Source organism: Schistocerca americana, chromosome X (assembly GCF_021461395.2).
Source record: "Schistocerca americana isolate TAMUIC-IGC-003095 chromosome X, iqSchAmer2.1, whole genome shotgun sequence".
NCBI classification, from domain to species: domain Eukaryota; kingdom Metazoa; phylum Arthropoda; class Insecta; order Orthoptera; family Acrididae; genus Schistocerca; species Schistocerca americana.
This window is the reverse complement of record NC_060130.1, coordinates 264,670,519-264,693,020: the sequence shown is the minus strand read 5'-3', so window position 1 is coordinate 264,693,020 and position 22,502 is coordinate 264,670,519. Positions and strand designations below refer to the sequence as shown.

At 45.2% G+C, this 22,502-nt stretch overlaps 1 protein-coding gene across 1 annotated transcript in view; it reads left to right on the top strand.

Annotated features, from left to right (window-relative positions):
* The window catches only part of LOC124556672 (paired mesoderm homeobox protein 2-like), a 526,161-nt gene that overhangs the window by 423,783 nt on the left and 79,876 nt on the right, over positions 1-22,502 (top strand). The window contains exon 4 of the mRNA XM_047130638.1: positions 4,797-4,904. Coding sequence (XP_046986594.1) covers positions 4,797-4,904 — 108 coding nt within the window. The remainder of the gene's footprint in view (positions 1-4,796; positions 4,905-22,502) is intronic.

The window sequence follows — 22,502 nt, the reverse complement described above, 5'->3', positions numbered from 1 at the left end:
TTAGGTTAGTTAGGTTTAAGTAGCTCTAAGTTCTAAGGGACTGATGACCTCAGAAGTTAAGTCCCATAGTGCTCAGAGCCATTTGGACCATTTGGATAGAATTTTGTACGTCACAGGCACTAACGAAATTCCTCTGTAGCTATTACGGTCTGTTTTGTCTCCTTTCTTGTGGAGAGGGTGTATTAGGACTGACTTCCATTCTTCTGGCACCTTTTATGTTTCCCAGATGTTTTTGATTATTCTGTGTGTTTTGGGTGTAATGTTTTCATGGTCTAATTTCCATATTTCTGCAATTAGTCCGTCTTCTCCTGGTTCTCTGTCATTTTTCAATGATTTTATTATTTTCACTATTTCTTCGTGTGTTGGGTGTTCGGAGTCCTGGTTAGTTTCTGGATTTGTAAACTGTATTCTCTGTTTTGGTTCATCGCAGTTGAGTAATGTGTCAACGTATCGAGCTAATATTTCACAGTTTTTCTTCGGATTTGTCTCCGGTGTTCCATCTTGTCTTTTGAAGCATAAGCTTCGAGGTTGATATCCTGTCATATTTTCTCGAAATATTCTGTAAAAATTCCGTGTGTTGTTTCTAGTGCTATATGATAAATCTGCATTTTTTTAATTTTTTCAAAAATATCCCTCTGTTTCACGTTATAAATCAACAATTTTCGACTAAAACCTCAATTAAACAATGACAGTTCCAATTTTGCCACAAATACTGTTTATTTTTAAGTAACAGATAGGACGATAACGACGTATAACGAAATTGTTCCGCAGATTGGATGAGAAATCCCGCCTTATGCAAGATACCTTTGTGTGTGTTTCTTGAATAAGGCGGAATTCCTCACACAGTTTCCTTAACAAGCACGGAAATAAGAAGAATTTTAACACGACAAGACGATAATGTTCCATAGGTTACGTGACCCTTTATATACCCACACTCAGTTTCAAGATATTTCACCGCTTTCAGTTCTCTAGGGGAACCTAGTAAGACATTGATCACATACGAAAACAAAGCGGTCAAAATAAGGTAACGCCCAATAGGTATGCAACACACTAAATGTACAACAAAAAATGGATCTGAGCACTATGGGTCTTAACTTCTGAGGTCATCAGTCCCCTAGAACTTAGAACTACTTAAACCTATCTAACCTAAGGACATCACACACATCCATGCCCAAGGCAGGATTCGAACCTGCGACCGTAGAGGTCGCGCGGTTCCCGACTGTAGCGCCTAGAACCGCTCGAACATAAAATACCTGTAGGTGGCCGCCCATGGCTTCATGTGTCTTTTCCTAGAACTATGATTACACTGATCTATAAAGATGGCATCGCTGAAGTTCGTGTAACCCCTTAAGCTGGCGCAACATTCGACGATTTCATCTTACACTGCAACAAATCTGGAAGACTTTGCACTCGTCTCGCCAACAGAAAACAGTTCGGTTTTTTTATCGAAATCAGATACAGCTCATTTGCTATTCCCGAGACGTATATTGCTGTTCGTAGACCTCCTCTCGAAATTTTGCCACAATAAGGAAAGCTTTTCAACAAAAATGTCATTATTCTCCTATGTAATTAACAGACACCGTTAGTAACAGGATCACACATGTGATCTACACTGAAGAGCCAAAGAATCTGGTACACGTGCCCAACATCGTGTAGGGCTCCCCCGAGCGAGCCTAAGGGCTGCAATACGATTAACGTCAAAAGTTGTGTTGGAGGTAACTGACACCATGAATACCGCAGAGCTGTCCATAAATCCGTAAGACTACGAGGGGTGGAGATCTCTTCTGAACAGCACGTTGCGAGGCATCCCAGATGTGCTCAATAATGTTCATGTCTTGGGAGCTTGGTGACTAGCGGAAGTGTTTAAACTCAGAAGACTGTTCCTAGAGCCACTCTGTAGCAGTTCTGGACATGTGGGGTGTCGCATTGTCCTGCTGGAATTGCCCACGTCCGTCTTAATGCGCAATGGATGCAGGTGATCAGACGGGATGCTTACGTACGTGTCACCTGTCATAGTCGTATCTAGAGGTACCAGAGGTCCCATATCACTGCACACACCCCACATCATTGGAGAGCCTTCACCAGCTGGAACAGTCCCCCGCAGTTTGTGAGGTTGTCTCCATACCCGTACATCTACATCTACATCTACATCCACTCTCCGCAAGCCACCTGACGGTGTGTGGCGGGGGGTACCTTGAGTACCTCTATCGGTTCTCCCTTCTATTCCATTCTCGTATTGTTCGTGGAAAGAAGGATTGTCGGTATGCCTCTGTGTGGGCTCTAATCTCTCTGATTTTATCCTCATGGTCTCTTCGCGAGATATACGTAGGAGGGAGCAATATACTGCTTTACTCTTCGGTGAAGGTATGTTCTCGAAACTTTGACAAAAGCCCGTACCGAGCTACTGAGCGTCTCTCCTGCAGAGTCTTCCACTGGAGTTTATCTATCATCTCCGTAACGCTTTCGCGATTACTAAATGATCCTGTAACGAAGCGCGCTGCTCTCCGTTGGATCTTCTCTATATCTTCTATCAACCCTATCTGGTACGGATCCCACACTGCTGAGCAGTATTCAAGCAGTGGGCGAACAAGCGTACTGTAACCTACTTCCTTTGTTTTCGGATTGCATTTCCTTAGGATTCTTCCAATGAATCTCAGTCTGGCATCTGCTTTACCGACGATCAACATTATATGATCATTCCATTTTAAATCACTCCTAATGCGTACTCGCAGATAATTTATGGTATTAACTGCTTCCAGTTGCTGACCTGCTATTTTGTAGCTAAATGATAAAGGATCTATCCTTCTGTGTATTCGCAGCACATTACACATGTCTACATTGAGATTCAATTGCCACACATCCATCCGCTCGATACAATTTGAAACGAGACTCGTCCGACCAGGCAACGTGTTTCCAGTCATCAACTTATCAATGTTGGTGTTGACGGGCCTAGGCAAGGGTTTAAGCTTTGTGTCTTTCAGTCATAAAGGGCACACGAGTGGGCCATCGTCTCCGAAAGCCCGATGATGTTTCTTTGAATGGTTCGCACGCAGACACTTGTTGATAGTCCAGCATAGAAATTTGCAGCAGTTTGCGGAAAGGTTGCGCTTCTGTCAGGTTGAACGATTCTCTTCAGTCGGCGTTGGTCCCATTCCTAATATTCATGGTACACTCGTGAAATGGTCGAACGGGAAAATCCCCACTTCATCGCTACCTCGGAGATGCTGCGTCCCATTGCTCATGCGCCGACTATAGCACCACGTTCAAACTCCCTTAAATCTTGATAACCTGCCATTGTAGCAGCACTGACGTATCTATCAACTGCGCCAGGTACGTGTTGTCCTTCTTAGGCGTCGCCGAGCGCAACGCCGTATTTGGCTATTTACATATCTCTGTATTTGAACAGGCATGCCAATGCCAGTCTTTTTTTTTCGCGCTTCAGTGTAGTGTTGCTTGGGTAATATCTATTTGTTTTATTTATTTGCATCTGATTAGGGCCATCTCTTTCATCGAATCAGCGTTTCACACACAAGTGCAGTACCTCTTTTAAATCATAGTTTCCTAAAAGATAACAACTTCAATACGACAACTAGTGTTAAAATGATCTGAATGTCTGAAGCGGAAATGTAAGTAAATTATATACCTACTGAGTTGAACTAACAAAGTTAATATTGGCATTACCTGTAATACTGCAGCTTTTACTACTAATAATGATAATAATAATAAAGACAATAATAATAATGATAGTGGCAGATGTAAGACGAATTTATAGGTGTACAAAATAGGTGTTTACTGATACTGCGAATTCTGGTGAAAAGCAAATTTAAGGAGACAGCCTCGGCTAAGAGTACTGAGAAATGAGGAAGGTTAAGTTGGAAATAGGGACGTACAAGGATAACTAATGCGAGTGAGAACAACGATATCATTATTGTTGCTTTAGCAGATCCGTCATAACTATCTTCTGAAACTGGGGATGTTATTCGCTTCTCTGATATAACAATAAAAAGTTATTCCAGATCCGGGTTCCTGTTACTTAGAAGGACCTCGAAAAAGTGGTTGAGCGACAGAGTGGGACAGAAGGGATTTTGCTCTGAGGAGATTGGATATTTCTGAAATTGTACAGACAAGACCGTTAAAATCGAGGAGAGATACGAGGGATAGTGTTCATTGACAAGACAGTAGAGACGGCAGGGGATATTGGAGTATGTGCTCTTGTCTACATGCAGCCAGGATAGCTGAGCATTTGATGCTAAAATGTGATCAAATACTCGAACACAAATGTAACGAACACAGGCATTCATAACCAGTTTCAGGCGAAGTGAACTTTCCTGGGGAAGGCCTTGCAGGGTAACATCGCTGTAATCAATACCTGGAAGTGTTTGTACTCGTACTAGTTTCTTTTTCAGTTCAAGAAGAAAGAGCTTTTCATATTTTTAAACGGCATAGGGAGCTGCTAACTCCTTCTTGCACACTGCAATTACCTGCTCAGTCCACATTAGATTGTCACCTATTCTTGCTCCTACATTCTTTGCTGAAGGAGAGAAGTTGACAATAACACTGCGTTGGCATTACTTGCATTACATGTACTGCTACACCCATATCGTAGACATAAACATGTTTCACGTTCGAGCATGTATACATTGTCAGACAAAATCTTCAAGTTTATTTATACTGTGTTGCAAGTTTTCGCCTTTGGTTTCTTTTCATTAGATTCGGCCCTTAGGTGTCGAGTTCTCGTGGTTCTTGAGATTTTTCACTGCCTTATGGAAACCAGTGAACAAACTTTTTTTTCGCAGGTGCTGAGTATTACAGCTACGAGTGCCCTTGGAGATCCAGTACACCTAGCGGCGCGCAGTATCCAGTCATCGCCGAAGCTTCTCCTTCCTGTGTCTTCGTAACTCCAGGTGAAAGAATATCTTATTTCAGTATTTTACACATCAATATTCCTAATTTATTTCTTGATATCGTCTTTAAAATGTGCCTCTTATTGAATCTTTAATTTGCGCTGTGGTTAAAGCATTGGAATCACAAAGAGCGACACACATATCCCTATCTGGCGATCGATTTTCTATGATTTCCCTAAATCTATAGTGGCGAATCTTGGGTTAGTTGCTTTGAAAAGGGGCTCGAAAGATTTACACTGACGGAAAAAATCTCAACACCAAGCAGGAATTGTACGACGTAAACGAAAGTTGGTAGGCGTGTGTCTACATCTAAAAGATGTCTATTCCGATTTCGCACCAGTCGTCTTAGAGCGGCGCTAGTAGCGCCACTACGAGGTTGCAAATCAGGTTTGCTTTAAACACACGCTGTAACGGTCGTGAGCGTTAGTTACCTTTGACATTGGGCGTGGCGAGTTGATGTCAGTCAAGAATGCCTTTTAGGCAACAAAGACGCCATTTTCAGCACCATTACTGAGTCGCGTATAGGACTGTGAAAAGTTTCATGTTCCTTCTGCCATATTGCAGGAAGACTTGGTAGGAATGTAGCCACTGCTACTGTACGTATTTGCTGGCAGCAGTGCTCACGAGAACGTAGTCACAAGAAGACCGGGCTCCGGACGGCCACGTGGAACTACCGAGGCGAAAGACCACCGCGTTCAGCGTACGACTCTGGCGCATCGTAGTGCGTAATGCATCAGCAGCAGCAATCTGAACAGTAGTTGGCACCATAATGACACAACGAACTGTTACAAATCGTTTAGTTTGACAGCCCCGAGATAGACGCTCTGTAACTTGACAGAAAATCCTAGCAAGTTCTGGTCTTACGTTAAATCAGTAAGTGGATCGAAACAGCATATCCAGACACTCTGGGATGATAATGGCATTGAAACAGAGGATGACACGCGTAAAGCTGAAATACTAAACACCTTTTTCCAAAGCTGTTTCACAGAGGAAGACCGCACTGCAATTCCTTCTCTAAATCCTCGCACGAACGAAAAAATGGCTGACATCGAAATAAGTGTCCAAGGAATAGAAAGACAACTGAAATCACTCAACAGAGGAAAGTCGATTGGACCTGACGGGATACCAATTCGATTCTACAGAGAGTACGCGAAAGAACTTGCCCCGCTTCTAACAGCCGTGTACCGCAAGTCTCTAGAGGAACGGAAGGTCCCAAATGATTGGAAAGTTTCCAAGAAGGGTCGTCGAGCAGATGCGCAAAACTATAGGCCTATATCTCTGACATCGATCTGTTGCAGAATTTTAGAACATGTTTTTTGCTCGCGTATCATGTCATTTCTGGAAACCCAAATCTACTCTGTAGGAATCAACATGGATTCCGGAAACAGCGATCGTGTGAGACCCAACTCGCTTTATTTGTTCATGAGACCCAGAAAATATTAGATACAGGCTCCCAGGCGGATGCCATTTTCCTTGACTTCCGGAAGGCGTTCGATACAGTTCCGCACTGTCGCCTGATAAACAAAGTAAGAGCCTACGGAATATGAGACAAGCTGTGTGGCTGGACTGAAGAGTCTTTAGCAAACAGAAAACAGCATGTTGTTATCAATGGAGAGACGTCTACAGACGTTAAAGTAACCTCTGGCGTGCCACAGGGGAGTGTTATGGGACCATTGCTTTTCACAATGTATATAAATGGCCTAGTAGATAGTGTCGGAAGTTCCATGCGGCTTTTCGCGGATGATACTGTAGTATACAGAGAAGTTGCAGCAATAGAAAAGTGCAGCGAAATGCAGGAAGATCTGCAGCGGATAGGCACTTGGTGCAGGGAGTGGCAACTGACCCTTAACATAGACAAGTGTAATGTTTTGCGAATACATAGAAAGAAGGATCGTTTATTGTATGATTATATGATAGCGGAACAAACACTGGTAGCAGTTACTTCTGTAAAATATCTGGGAGTATGCGTACGGAACGATTTGAAGTGGAATGATCATATAAAATTAGTTGTTGGTAAGGCGCGTGCCAGGTTGAGATTCATTTGGAGAGTCCTTAGAAAATGTAGTCCCACCGGCCGGTGTGGCCGAGCGGTTCTAGGCGCGTCAGTCTGGAACCGCGAGACCGCTACGGTCGTAGGTTCGAATCCTGCCTCGGGCATGGATGTGTGTGATGTCCTTAGGTTAGTTAGGTTTAAGTAGTTCTAAGTTCTAGGGGACTGATGACCTCAGATGTTAAGTCCCATAGTGCTCAGAGCCATTTGAACCATTTTTGAACCAATGTAGTCCATCAACAAAGGAGGTGGCATACAAGACACTCGTTCGACTTATACTTGAGTATTGCTCGTCAGTGTGGGATCCGTACCAGGTCGGGTTGACAGAGGAGATAGAGAAGATCCGAAGAAGAGCGGCGCGTTTCGTCACAGGGTTATTTGGTAAGCGTGATAGCGTTACGGAGATGTTTAGCAAACTCAAGTGGCAGACTCTGCAAGAGAGGCGCTCTGCATCGCGGTGTAGCTTGCTATCCAGGTTTCGAGAGGGTGCGTTTCTGGATGACGTATCGAATATAGTGCTTCCCCCTACTTATACCTCCCGAGGAGATCACGAATGTAAAATTAGAGAGATTCGAGCGCGCACGGAGGCTTTGCGGCAGTCGTTCTTCCCGCGAACCATACGCGACTGGAATAGGAAAGGGAACTAATGACAGTGGCACGTAAAGTGCCCTCCACCACACACCGCTGGGTGGCTTGCGGAGTATAAATGTAGATGGAGATGTGATAGTCATTCCACTGACCGCAAAGCTCTTCCATTTGCGACTTCAGAGTTGTCGAGCGAGAGCTGATAGGAGAGTAGGGTAGAGGTTTTCCGATGATAGCAGGTTCTGCATCGCTGACAGTGAAGGCCGTTTGTTGGTTAGGAGGAGGCCAGCTGAGAACCTGCAGCCAACCTACCTGCTTGCTAGACACACTGGTCCTATACCTAGAGATATGACTTGGGTTACGATTTCTTATGGCAGTAGGCGCACTCTCATAGTTATCCCTCGCACCCTGACTACAAATCTATACGTCAGTACGATGATTAGACCTGTTGTGCTGCCATTCACGAACAGCATTCCAGGGGGTGTTTTCCAACAGGATTAAGCTCGCCGACGTACTGCTGTTGCAACCCAACATGGTCTACAAAGTGTCTACATTTTGAACTGTCTTGGCCTACTCGACCACCAGAGCTGCTGGAAAACCGTGCAAATGTGGATTATGATCGGTAACAACTCCTGCGTCATCAACAATCAGTATTAACCGTCCCTACATTGACCGCACATGTGCAACAGACATGGAGCTTGATCCCACAAACTGACATCCAGCACCTGTACAACACATTGCATGCACGTTTGCTTGCTTGCATGCAACACTCTGTCTGTTACACCGGTTATTAATGTACCAGCATTTGACATTTGCAATGGCTTATCTCACTCTTACATTAACCTGTGATCTTGCAATGTTAATCACTTAAACATGTTACCTCGACAAATGTATTCTAGAAATTTCGTTACTCTACATTAATTATTTTTTGGTGTTCGATATTTTTCCGTCAGCGTTTCTCCTCATCATTGTGCTCTGTCTCCAATAACCTCGTTGTCGACGGGACGTCAGACCCCTATCTTCCTTGTTTCCATCTTTTATTACTCATCCCTGGCGTGATTGTCAGGAGTACCAGCGGCGATTATGGCTGTTTCGAATTTTGGCAGTTGTGAAAATCGACTGCCACGTAGAAGGAGTTGTTGAGTCCGTGAGACACCCTTCATCCAACATAGTCCTTTCGCTACATTTGAGTAAGAATTACACTCGTCAAAAATAATGGCAGTTTGATGCTTTAAGCCTGTCACTTCGACGAATACCGCAATTTGTGACGTATCACCTGCATTCGGGACCGAGTACAAGTATGACACGCAATTTCTACTTGTTACGAATGTTTTACAGAGAGTACTCTACTGCAATGGCTCCTTACTTAGCTTGCATTTATCGCGAATCTCTTGCCCAACGTAAAGTCCCGAGCGACTGGAAAAAAGCGCAGGTGACGCCTGTATATAAGAAGAGTAGAAGGACGGATCCTCAAAATTACAGACCAATATCCTTAACATCGGTTTGTTGCAGAATTCTCGAACATATTCTCAGTTCGAATATAATGAATTTCCTTGAGACAGGTAAGTTTCTGTCCATGCATCAGCACGGCTTTAGAAAGCATCGCTCCTGCGAAACGCAACCCGCCCTTTTTTCACTTGATATCTTGGGAACCAGGGATGAAGGTTATCAGACGGATGTCATATTCCTTGACTTCCGGAAAGCGTTTGACTCGGTGCCCCACTGCAGACTCCTAACTAAGGTACGAGCATATGAGATTGGTTCCCAAGTATGTGAGTGGCTCGAAGACTTCTTAAGTAATAGAACCTAGTACGTTGTTCTCAATGGTGAGTGTTCATCGGAAGTGAGGGTATCATCTGGAGTGCCCTAGGGAAGTATGGTAGGTTCGCTGTAGTTTTCTATCTACATAAATGATCTTTTGGATAGGTTGAATAGCAATGTGCGTCTGTTTGCTGATGATGCTGTGGTGTACGGGAAGATGTCGTCGTTGAGTGACTGTAGAAGGATACAAGATGACTTGGACAGGATTTGTGATTGGTGTAAAGAATGACAGCTAACTCTAAACATAGATGAATGTAAATTAATGGAGGTGAATAGGAAAAAGAATCCCGTAATATTTGAATACTCCATTAGTAGTGTAGTGCTTGACACAGCCACGTTGATTAAATATTTGGGCGTAACACTGCAGAGTGATATGAAGTGGGACAAGCATGTAATGGCAGTTGTGGGGAAGGCGGATAGTCGTCTTCGGTTCTTTGGTAGAATTTTGCGAAGATGTGGTTCATCTGTAAAGGAGACCGCTTATAAAACACTAATACGACCTATTCTTGAGTACTGCTCGAGCGTTTGGGATCCCTATCAGGTCGGGTTGAGGGAGGACATAGAAGCAATTCAGAGGCGGGCTGCTAGATTTGTTACTGGTAGGTTTGATCATCACGCGAGTGTTACGGAAATGCTTCTCTAGAGGAAAGGAGGCGTTCTTTTCGTGAATCGCTACTGACGAAATTTAGAGAACCAGCATTTGAGGCTGACTGCAGTACAATTTTACTGCCGCCAACTTACATTTCGCGGAAAGACCACAAAGATAAGATAAGAGAGATTAGGGCTCGTACAGTGGCATATAGGCAGTCATTTTTCCCTCGCTCTGTTTGGGAGTGGAACAGGGAGAGAAGAAGCTAGTTCTGGTACGAGGGCCGGCCGAAGTGACCGAGCGGCTCTAGGCGCTACAGTCTGGAGCCGCGCGACCGCTACGGTCCCATGTTCGAATCCTGCCTCGGGCATGGATGTGTGTGATGTCCTTAGTTAGTTAGGTTTAAGTAGTTCTACGTTCTAGGGGACTGATGACCTCAGCAGTTAAGTCCCATAGTGCTCAGAGCCATTTTTTTGTGGTACGAGGTACCCTCCGCCACGCACCGTATGGTGGATTACTGAGTATGTATGTAGATGTAGAATGTAAATCGCAGCTTATGCTCCTCCACTGAAAACTAAAACTGGTTTGTACGCCTATGTGCGTTATCTGTGTTGCTGTCACCGACGCTATTTCTCGTATTTATTTCTTTCCTTTCAGTCCTCACAGTTCGGAATTTCAGTAGTGTAGTTTCGTGCGACCTGCAGCACCATAGCCATGTGGCTTGAACGTCGTAGAGTTGAACGCCGTTATTCGCAAACGATTCTCTGTGTGGAATGTCAGCCCATGTCCAATAGCTCGCGTTTTTATTTTTTGTGGAACAGTTTAGTGTTATGCTGTCTAAACTGCACTCTCTCTCGTATTTATTTCCTTTCTTTCGTCCTTTGTAGTCCGTAATTTTAGTACAATAGCTTTGCGCCTCTTGCAGCATCACACATGTGGTCCATCGTACCAATTAATCATGGATTTTGATGAACCTTGTGTATGTTGTAGTAGGACCTGTCCTGACTATCTGGCTAGTGACTTTATGCGACGACCCTTGAACCTCATATACCTGTAACGTTAATCATCTTTTTGTGTTGACGAGCCGGCGGATGTAGCCGAGCGGTTCTAGGCGCTTTAGTCTGGAACCGCGCGACAGCTACTGTCGCAGGTTCGAATCCTGCCTCGGGCATGGATGTGTGTGATGTCCTTAGGTTAGTGAGGTTTAAGTAGTTCTAAGTTCTAGGGAACTGATGACCTCAGATGTTAAGCCCCATAGTGCTCAGAGCCATTTGAATCATTTTTTGTGTTGACGAAGTGAGAGCAGCGCAGCGGCTAATGCTCGCGACTTCCGCGTTACAGATCATTCCAATATTTTTTTTAATTTCTTCACTTAATATGGAATACCATTAAGTAAGAATCATTTTACTCGCTAGCACTTGCTGCGCTAGAACAGTATTTCGTATGGCATTTGTTTTAGAAACTGCAGAAACCACCATGCACATTTAACCAAAGTTACCTCCTTGCAGTCACATAGGTTTCTTCAGAAGCGATATCGGAAAACACAGTTCGTCTAAATTCAAAAAGATTATTCTCCCCTCGATCAACTTCGATGCGAAACACGAATATTTGATCATTTCTCTGGCAGCTGGTACACTAAACTGATGTAAGGTTAAAGATGGTATTTTTATGGAATATCCCACGAAGCGATTTCTCTATTAGTCTTTAGCAAGTGCAGAGCATTTTGACTTTTTTTTAGTGATAATTTTAACCTGCCTGTAAAAATAAATCTCTCAGGGTTGACAAAGTGGAGTACATTTTGGTGGGATAGTTCTCACGGTGCACTGCATGCTTTTCGTTCATCTATAAAGATTTGATGGTAAAGTGTCTGACCATCTGCCCTCCTACGAATTAGTACGTTATAGAAATTTTTCTTCTCCCATGTACAGAAGAATGACATTTGAAAAAGTCTTCGTACTGCTCTTTCGTGAACTGCCCCGATTCCGTGCAGGTCACAACCACATTTTTCAGTATATGAGTCAACGCGTCAACTCCTTTTCGAACAATTCTACCAAACTTCAAGGATGGTTCTTGCATACAAAAGAAAACGTAAAGGAATGTCTCTCGTGAAGTCCCCCTGTGGGTCCGGGGGTAAGAATAGGCCAGAGGTATTCCTGCCTCTCGTAAGAGGCGACTAAAAGGAGTTTCACACGTTTCAACCTTTATGTGATGGTCCCCTGTAGGGTTTGACCTCCATCCTTCAAAATTTTCCCGAAGAGCGATCCAACTGGGAAGGGCGCCTTAAAGGTGCATTGTGTCCATCGTGCATTGAGATCTTTAGCTCACTTTCTCGTCGTCGCATTGCAGTCCCGCCCATTCTCCATCTCTTGGGCGAGGACATCTTCCTGGGTGCGTTTTCCACCATGCACTTTGCAGTGTCGCTTCTGCGTCGACGATGACAATGGACTTCTTTGCACCTGATATCCAGCACGGTAGCCAGTTCGTTTTGGTGGGGCCGCCATGTACCCTGTTGGTTGTAGTCCTCTGACCACACAGGGATCGCTCTGCTGATGCCTGCGCCGTTAACTCCCCACCTATGCCAAGGGGTAGATGCCCATCCCCTGAGGGATCGGGACTCCTGGCAATGGCCATGCTGCCAGGTGGCCTTTGCTGCAGCTGGGTGGCGCCCGTGGGGAGGGTCTGTGGTCAGAGTGGGTGGCATCAGAGCAGATTGCACGCGATGAAGCATAGTCCATCATCTCTTGCTAGTGGTAAAACACCAGCAGTCTCTAAACGTTCATGAGCTCAATTCAACGCACAGGACTACGACCCCAAATCGTTCCCCTCTCTGGCCACACTTTGGTAGGAACGTCATGCTAAGGATGGCAACAGATCTTACTCGCCCCGGTACCTTGAATTTTCAAGAGCTGATGGGGAATCATTCATGACGATGAATCCTTAATGTTTTGTTGAGCATTTAGAGGACAAGTTTGGGGAGGTGGAGGGCTTGTCCAAAATGAGATTTGGGTCAGTCTTGATCAAAATAGCATCCTCTGCCCAGTCACGGGCGTTACTCGCTTGTGACAAGCTGGGGGACGTTTCTGTAAATCACGCCCCATAAGAGCTTAAATATAGGTGGTGCAGGGTATCATATTCCACAGGGACCTTCTTTTACAGTCTGACGATGAGCTGCGCGCCAATTTAGAGCGGCAACGTGTACATTTCATCCTGCGTGTCCACCGGGCTCTGAGGAGTAATCAGATTGCCACTGGTGTCTTCACCTTGGCCTTTGAGGGTGATAAATTGCCCAAGAAGCTCAAGGTGATGATCTACCACTGTGATGTAAAGCCCTATACCCCTTCCCCGATGTGGTGCTTTAAGTGCTGGAAGTTCAGCCATATGTCTTCCTGCTGCACTTCCAGCGTCACATGTCGAGATTGCAGACGCCCATCACATCCCAGTACTCCCTCCATGTGCCCCGCCTCCGATCTGTGTCAATTGCAGAGAGCACCATTCGCCTTGCTCGGCGGACTACAGGATTCCCTAGAAAGAAAATAAAATCATGTAGTACAAGACCCTGGACCGACTGACCTACACTGAGGCTAAGAGAAAATTTGAACACTTGCGTTCTGCGGGTATGACAACAGTTCTGGCGCCATCAGCTCCGCCATCCCAGTCACCTCTCACAGCCGGAAGACTACAACCGCCCCCTTGATGGTGGGAGGCATTTTCCTCCCTGTTGCTCCTACACCACCTACTTCGGGAGCAATACGTTCCCCCCCCCCCCCCCCCTCCCAACCATCAGGGACGTCTGTCCCCACTTCTAAGCCGGAGAAGCGGAAGTCTTCTTCGGTTTCTCTCGCTAGGAAGGGGTCCCTTGGGTCCCCCCCTTCCCAAGTTTCTGCTAGTGGGAAAAATGACACCCGCCAGTGGCTGAAGAGCCCAAAAGCATCTGGTTGTAGAGCTTCACGCTCATTCTCAGTCCCGGAGACTGAGCCAGTGAAGTCCTCCCAGCCAGGGAAATACAAGGAGCAGCGAGAGAAATCCAAAAAGAAAACCACTAAGACCAAGGAAACTGCGGTGGCACCCACAACACCGCTACCTACAAGCTCTGCGTCTGAGGATGGGGTGGAGATTTTGGCGTCCACTGAGGACCTAGATCCCGCCAGACCCTCAGACACAATGGATATAGACCGCTCAGGCAAAAAGTCAGTGACAGCAAGTGATTCTGAGGCGCAAACTACCTCATTGAATGTTCCACGACTTCCCAGTCTCACGATGACGTCATCCTCCAGTGGAATTGCGGCGATTTTTTTCAGTCTGGCTGAGCTATGGCAACTGTTAACGTTTTGACTGCTGCGGACGTGTTAACTCGTCATTCCTCGCCGTTCCCCTGGCTCGCATGACGTGTATACACGCGACCTTGGGTCTTCCCTACAGCGCTAAGGACGTGTTTACGCGTCCCACGCCACCGGCCTTCCCACTGCTAGGGACGAATTTAGGTAATGTAATGTAATGTGTGTGAAATCTTATGGGACTTAACTGCTAAGGTCATCAGTCCCTAAGCTTACACACTACTTAACCTAAATTATCCTATGGACAAACACACACACCCATACCCGAGGGAGGACTCGAACCTCCGCCGGGACCAGCCGCACAGACCAATGTTGGTGAGCTGAGTCACAGTTACCGGAGCGCTACGGACGTGTATACACGCAGAGCTGCCTTTCCGCCCTGCTCTTCTTGTAGCTGTGCAGTGGTCTGATTGTGTAGTTCGAGAGTGCATATATCTTTGTTGCTGTGTTCGCTCTTTGTAGAATTCCACTTACATTCCTGTATTTTCGTCACTTTTCTTATTTTCTACGTGAGAAATGTCACGTCGCCGTGGTTGCACAGATAAAGAAATCCTGGATATGCTCACTAAGAGCGACAGTGGGTGTGAATTATCTGACGTTGCTAACAGTGATGAGTCTTCAACAGAATCTCGAAGCTGTAGTCCTCAGCCGTTTACATCAGAGGGGAGAGCAAGAATTACAGTCAGCAGTTCCTCCGAATCCGAGGAATCAGAAAGTGACAGTGAAACGGTTCAGAAAAGAGCGAGCTTAAGTGACACACTTGACTGGAAAGAAATCGATTTCCAGCCGTTAAACCCTTACTTCGATGACTCGAGTTCAGGACACAAATGTCAATTACATAGTGACCCAAGCATTCTTTTATTTTTTGTGATATTTATGTCTCAAGAACTGTTGCAATTTATTGCAAACGAAACAAATTCTTTTTATGTTTACACCAGAGAAAATGCTACAGAATCTGTGAATTCTCAACTGTCAGATTGGAAAGACACTGGATTTGAGGAAATGTATTGTTTTGTTGCTGTTTGCCTTATAATGGCGCAAGTTAAAAAGTTAAAATTAAGTGATTATTGGTCCAGAGATACACTTTTGAAAACACCAGTTTTAAGCGAAATTATGTCCCGAGACCGTTTTTGTCTACTTCTGAGAATGTTACACTTCAGTGATAACTCTGCGAGTACTGGAGGCGGCAGTCTATTTCAAATTAGGACGATTGTTGACAAAGTTTGTAAGACGTTTCGTAATTCATTTCGCCCACATCACAAGCTTTGTATCGATGAAAGTCTCTTGCTGTTCAAAGGACGATTATCTTTTAAGCAATTTATTCCAACTAAGAGAAGTAGATTTGGAATAAAGACATTTGGACTGTGTGACTGTCAGAGTGGGTATATTTTAGATTTTATTCTATAAACAGGCGCAACAACAGAAATTGGGTTCCACAGTTTGGGAAAAAGTGACGACGAAGTGGCAACTCTTACGCAGCCATATTTGGAACAGGGTCATATTCTATATGTCGATAACTGGTACTCAAGCCCGTACCTGTTCCTCTGACTTCACAACCATAGAACAGCCGCAAGTGGCACTGTTCGTAAGAACAGGCGCAACATGGGAAAACTGCAGAAGAAATTAAAACGAGGAGAAACTGAGTTTAGGTCCACTGACAAGGTCCTTGTTATCAAATGGTGCGATAAGAGAGAGGTGTAGATGTTGGCCACAAGTCAGACAACACGAATGGTTGAAATAGAGAAGAGTGACAGAAATACTGGCGAAAAAATAAAGAAACCGCAATGTATTGTAGAGTACAATTCGAGTATGGGTGCAGTTGATCGTTGTGACATGTTACTGAGCTCAGTGGTTCAAATGGCTCTGAGCATTATGGGACTTAACATCTGTGGTCATCAGTCCCCTAGAACTTAGAACTACTTAAACCTAACTAACCTAAGGACATCACACACATCCATGCCCGAGGCAGGATTCGAACCTGCGACCGTAGCAGTCGCGCGGTTCCGGACTGAGCGCCTAGAACCGCTCGGCCACAGAGGGCGGCGAGCTCAGTGGGATCAGTGCGTAAGACTGTGAAATGGTATAAGAAATATTTGTTCACATTCTGGATTTGTGCATTCTAAATGTTCATGCTCTCCATCGGTCAAAAATGGCACTCGCAGAGTTTCACCTTTCTCTCGTAAGAGAGATTGTAGAAAAATATGCTACAGAACGAAGAAAGGCTGGTAGGGGAAGGCGCTACGATGATGAGAATCCTCTGCGATTCACAGGGAGACATTTTCCGGCTGTTATCGTGAGCGGACATTCGCAGATGTTCAGATGCGTGGTTTGCACGAAATAGAAAGTGCGCCGGGAAACTAGATACCAATGCAAAACTTGCAACGTTCCATTATGTGTTGCACTCAGCTTTGAAACTTATCTTACAAAGAAGCATTACTAATCATTGGGAACTAAATCTGAGAAAGTTTAGAGAAGTTCTAAATGAATTACTTAAAAAAGGCAAAAATGTAAAAAAAAATGTAAATCTATTTTTAACTTCTCCAGTGCCGGTCCAAAGCCCGAATCGAAAAGAAGAATTGGAAATAGATGCAACAGGTGTAAAATTATTCAAACGAAGCCTGACTTCTTCATATGTAGCAGTTTACTGGCAAATGAACGGACTTGGTGATTGAGATGGCGTAATATCTGCACTGTGGCAAATGTAATTACGCATAGTACATTGCTCCAGTATAACAAAACCCATACATTAATCTGCGTACGATACATTTAAATTATTAACACGTAACATGGACACTTATATTCTCTTATCCTTAGCAGTACAAATGTATATCCCAATCGGTCTACTTGTACAAAACATGTTTTGTATAACTGATTTAAACGCCTTTGGTCAACGAGAAACAACATGGCAAAGTTAAAATTCTTTTTTCAGTGCGATTTTTCTTGCTACTTTGCCTCTGTTGTTAGCCAATTTTGAAAATTAAACTCACTGTTCTGGGGAGGGTGGGGGGCTTAAAATTTGTTGTTCGAATGAGACTGGCTTTGAAGCATTAATAGAAAACGGTATTTGAAAAAGAAGTATCGAATACACCCTGCTTTCATCTTTTCATAAAAATCAACATCCTTTCGACTAATTTGGAGATTATTGGAAAATAGTAGGGGGCTAATAATTCTGCCTCGGGCATGGGTGTGTGTGATGTCCTTAGGTTAGTTAGGTTTAAGTAGTTCTAAGTTCTAGGGGACTGATGACCTCAGAAGTTAAGTCCCATAGTGCTCAGAGCCATTTGAACCATTTTTGAAGAAAATTTTTTATTCTTTATCATTGTGCACTCAATCTATTGCACTCTAAATTTCATTTTCATCATGCGTTCACACTACTAGGCATGCTATCCTGAAGTTTACATTGTTTTCGTGCCTGATTTTCGCTCCCAACTTTCATTCCAGAACGAAAGTAGCGCATTTTTGACGTAGAGGAATTCATTCAGTACTGAAAAGTGCAATAGAAATGAAAGATTATATTTAAGAACCTTGTGTTGTTAGGTTACTACATGCCAAGTTTCACGTTCGTGATAGTATTAGTTCAGGAGATGCAAGAAGCCAAACCTAATTTTTTGGCCGGTTTACCTACAATTTTCTGGCTCAATGTGGCTCGTAAAATTCTTTTCATTATTATTCTTAAGAGAACGCATAAAGTTGAACAAGGTGGCCAAATTTTATTTCTTTACAAAAACTATGGCGCGAGATATTACAGCTCAAAGTCGCCAAAAATTCACGCTGGATCTGCGCGAGTCGTATTCAGCCGTGACATATTCAGCACAGGGCGGGTTGAGCATCGCAGGCCGATACGGTCCCGGCAGCGGCTCCAAGGGACAGCCACGCAGCGCAGGTAGACGGATTACGCCGCAAGCCGCGGCGCCTCAGCGCTTCAAGCAGGTGGCGCGTCTTCAGCAGTCAAAAGGTTAAGCTTTACACCTGCTATCTGCATTGCCCCCCAGGAAACCTGGTTCCCGGCAATGCGGACCCCTGCCCTCCGCGGCTATAAGGGATTAACATCTACATCTACATCTACGTTTATACTCCGCAAGCCACCCAACGGTGTGTGGCGGAGGGCACTTTACGTGCCACTGTCATTACTTCCCTTTCCTGTTCCAGTCGCGTATGGTTCGCGGGAAGAACGACTGCCGCAAAGCCTCCGTGCGCGCTCGAATCTCTCTAATTTTACATTCGTGATCTCCTCGGGAGGTATAAGTAGGGGGAAGCAATATATTCGATACCTCATCCAGAAACGCACCCTCTCGAAACCTGGCGAGCAAGCTACACCGCGATGCAGAGCGCCTCTCTTGCAGAGTCTGCCACTTGAGTTTATTAAACATCTCCGTAACGCTATCACGGTTACCAAATAACTCTGTGACGAAACGCGCCGCTCTTCTTTGGATCTTCTCTATCTCCTCCATCAAACCGATCTGGTACGGATCCCACACATATGAGCAATACTCAAGTATAGGTCGAACGAGTGTTTTGTAAGCCACCTCCTTTGTTGATGGACTACATTTTCTAAGCACTCTCCCAATGAATCTCAACCTGGTACCCGCCTTACCAACAATTAATTTTATATGATCATTCCACTTCAAATCGTTCCGCACGCATACTCCCAGATATTTTACAGAAGTAACTGCTACCAGTGTTTGTTCCGCTATCATATAATCATACAATAAAGGATCCTTCTTTCTATGTATTCGCAATACATTACATTTGTAATGTAGCACCTATAAACAGGTGTCAGGTGGAGTTTGCGTTTATGTCCTAAACTCAGTCTGTAGTGAACCTGTGCCACTTCGAACCCCTCTTGAAGCTGTGGCTGTCAGAATAAAGACCACACAAGTAATAACTGTCTATAATGTACCGGGTGATCAAAAAGTCAGTATAAATTTGAAAACTGAATAAATCACGGAATAATGTAGATAGAGAGGTACAAATTGACACACATGCTTGGAATGACATGGGGTTTTATTAGAACCAAAAAAAAAAAAAAAAATACAAAAGTTCAAAAAATATCCGACAGATGGCGCTTCATCTGATCAGAAGAGCAATAATTAGCATAACAAAGTAAGACAAGGCAAGGATGATGTTCTTTACAAGAAATGCTCAATGTGTCCACCATCATTCCACAACAGTAGCTGTAGTCGAGGAACAATGTTGTGAACAGCACTGTAAAGTATGTCTGGAGTTATGGTGAGGCATTGGCGCCGGCCAGTGTGGCCGAGCGGTTCTAGGCGCTTCAGTCTGGAACCGCGTCACCGCTACGGTCGCAGGTTCGAATCCTTCCTCGGGCATGGATGTGTGTGATGTCCTTAGGTTAGTTAGGTTTAAGTAGTTCTAAGTTCTAGGGGACTGATGACCTCAGATGTTAAGTCCCATAGTGCTCAGAGCCATTTGAACCATTTGAGGCACTGGCGTCGGATGTTGTCTTTTAGCATCGCTAGAGATGTCGGTCGATCACGATACACTTGTGACTTCAAGTAACCCCAAAGTTAATAATCGCACGGACTGAGGTCTGGGGACCTGGGAGGCCAAGCATGACAAAAGTGGCGGCTGACCACACGATCATCACCAAACGACGCGCGCAAGAGATCTTTCACGCGTCTAGCAATATGTGGTGGAGCGCCATCTTGCATAAACATCGTACGTTCCAGGAGGTGTTTATCAGCCAGGCTGGGAATGATGCGATTCTGTAACATTTCAGCGTACCTCTCACCCGTCACGGTAGCAGTTACAAAACCGGAATCACGCATTTCCTCGAAGAAAAAAGGCCCGATAACGGTAAATGTGATAAATCCAACCCATAGCGTGACTTTCTCGTCGTGCAATGGAGTTTCCGCGACAGTTCTAGGATTTTCGGTAGCCCAAATTCTGCAGTTGTGGGCGTTGACAGACCCTCGGAGCGTGAAATGAGCTTTGTCGGTCCACAACACGTTACTCAACCAATCGTCATCTTCCGCCATCTTCTGAAACGCCCACACCGCAAATGCCCTCCGCTTCACTAAATCGCTAGGTAACAGTTCATGATGCCGATGGATTTTGTACGGATAGCATTGGAGGGTACGCCTAAGTGCCAACCAAACAGTAGTGTATGGAATGCCGGTGCGACGTGTGACTGCACGAGTGCTGACTTCCACGTGCATAGACGAACCCGCTACAATCTCCGTTTCTTCCTGAACTGTCTCAGCGGCATTACGCCTTGTGCTCGGTCGGCCACTATGGGGTCTATCGTCTAAACAAAAGTAGCTTCGAGCTTCGAAATCATTCTCGCCACAGCTGCATTTGTCAACGGACCTTTGTCCGTTCGAATCCCCTTCCTATGGCGATAGGATCGTAACGCTGAACTAGCGCATTCCCCATTCTGATAATACAGCTTCACTAAAAGCGCCTTTTTAGATAACGTCAACATGCTGCTACTGCTGGCGCATCTGATTCTCTCCCTCATTACAGCTCCTTTTATGCACGATTGTCATGCGCGGTCACTGACGTTTTGCTGTCCAGCGCCATAAGTCGGACATTTTGTGCACTTTGTTTTTCTTTGGTTCTAATAAAACCCCATGTCATTCCAAGCATGTGCGTCAATTTTTACCTCACTATCTACATTATTCCGTGGTTTATTAAGTTTTCAAATTTATACTGACTTTTCGATCACCCGGTATATCTTCATCCAGATGGTGCCGTACCCATGAATGTATTAGCTGCGCTGATTGATAAACTTTCTAAACTTTCCTACTTTTTGGGAGATTTTAATGCCCATAGCCCCTTGTGGGGTGGCACCTTGCTTACTGGCCGAGGCAGAGATGTCGAAACTTCACTATCACAGTTCGACCTCTGCCTCTTCAATACTGGGGCCGCTACACATTTAAGTGTGGCTCACGGTGGTTACTCTGCCATTGATATATCACTCTGCAGCCCAGGACTTCTCCCATCTATCCACTGGAGAGCACATGACGACCTGTGTGGTAGTGACCACTTCCCCATCTTCCTGTCGCTGTCCCAGCGTCAGCCCCACGAACGTTTGCCCAGATGGGCTTTAAACAAGGCGGACTGGGAAACTTTCACCTCTGCTGTCACCGTTGAATCTCCCCCACATGGTAACATCGATGTGATGGTTGAACAGGTGACTACAACAATTGTCTCTGCGGCAGAAAACGTGATCCCTCTCTCTTTAGGGTGCCCGAGTCATAAGGCAGTCCCTTGGTGGTCGCCAGAAGTCGCTGAAGCAATTAAGGAGCGTCGGCGAGCTCTACAGTGGCATAAGCGGCACCCTTCCCTGGAGCACCTCATAGCCTTTAAATGGCTCCGCGCCCGCGTTCGCCAACTTATCAAACGACGGAAGCAGGATTGTTGGGAGAGATATGTCTCGATCATTGGGTGCCATATGCCACCTTCCCAAGTCTGGGCAAAGATCAAACGTCTTTTCGGGTACCAGGCCCTAACAGGTGTCCCTAGTGTTACCATAAATGGCGTGATATCTACCGACGCAAACGCAATTCCCCCCCCCCCCCCCTCCCCCAGCCTTTCGCACTCTGAAATGGCGGCTGGAAGGGAAACTCCTCTCATTCACTACACGCCACAGTGAATCCTATGACGCCCCATTTACACACTAGGAGATCCTCAGTGCCCTTGCATATTGCCCCGTCACAGCTCTTGGGCTTGTTCAGATCCACAGCCAGACATCTCACATCTGACTACAAGCGACATCTCCTCGTGATCTTTAACCGGATCCGCTGCGATGGCGTCTTTCCATCGCAATGGCGGGAGAGCACCATCGTTCCAGTGCTCAAACCCTGTAAAAATCCGCTTGATGTGGACAGCTATCGGCCCATCAGCCTCACCAACGTTCTTTGTAAGCTGCTGAAATATATGGTATGTCGGCGGTTGGGTTTGGTCCTGGATTCACGTGGCCTATTGGTTCCATGTCAGGGTGGCTTCCGCCAGGGTCGCTCGATCACTGATAATCTTGTGTCCCTAGAATCTGCCATCCAAACAGCCTTTTTCAGACGGCAACACCTGGTTGCCGTCTTTTTTGACTTATGTAAAGCATACGACACAACCTGACGACATCGTACCATTGCCACATTGTATGAGTGGGGTCTCCGGGGTCCGCTCCCGGTTTTTATCCAAATCGTCCTGTCGTTCCGTACTTTCCATGGCCAAATTGGTGTCTCCCTTAGTTCCAT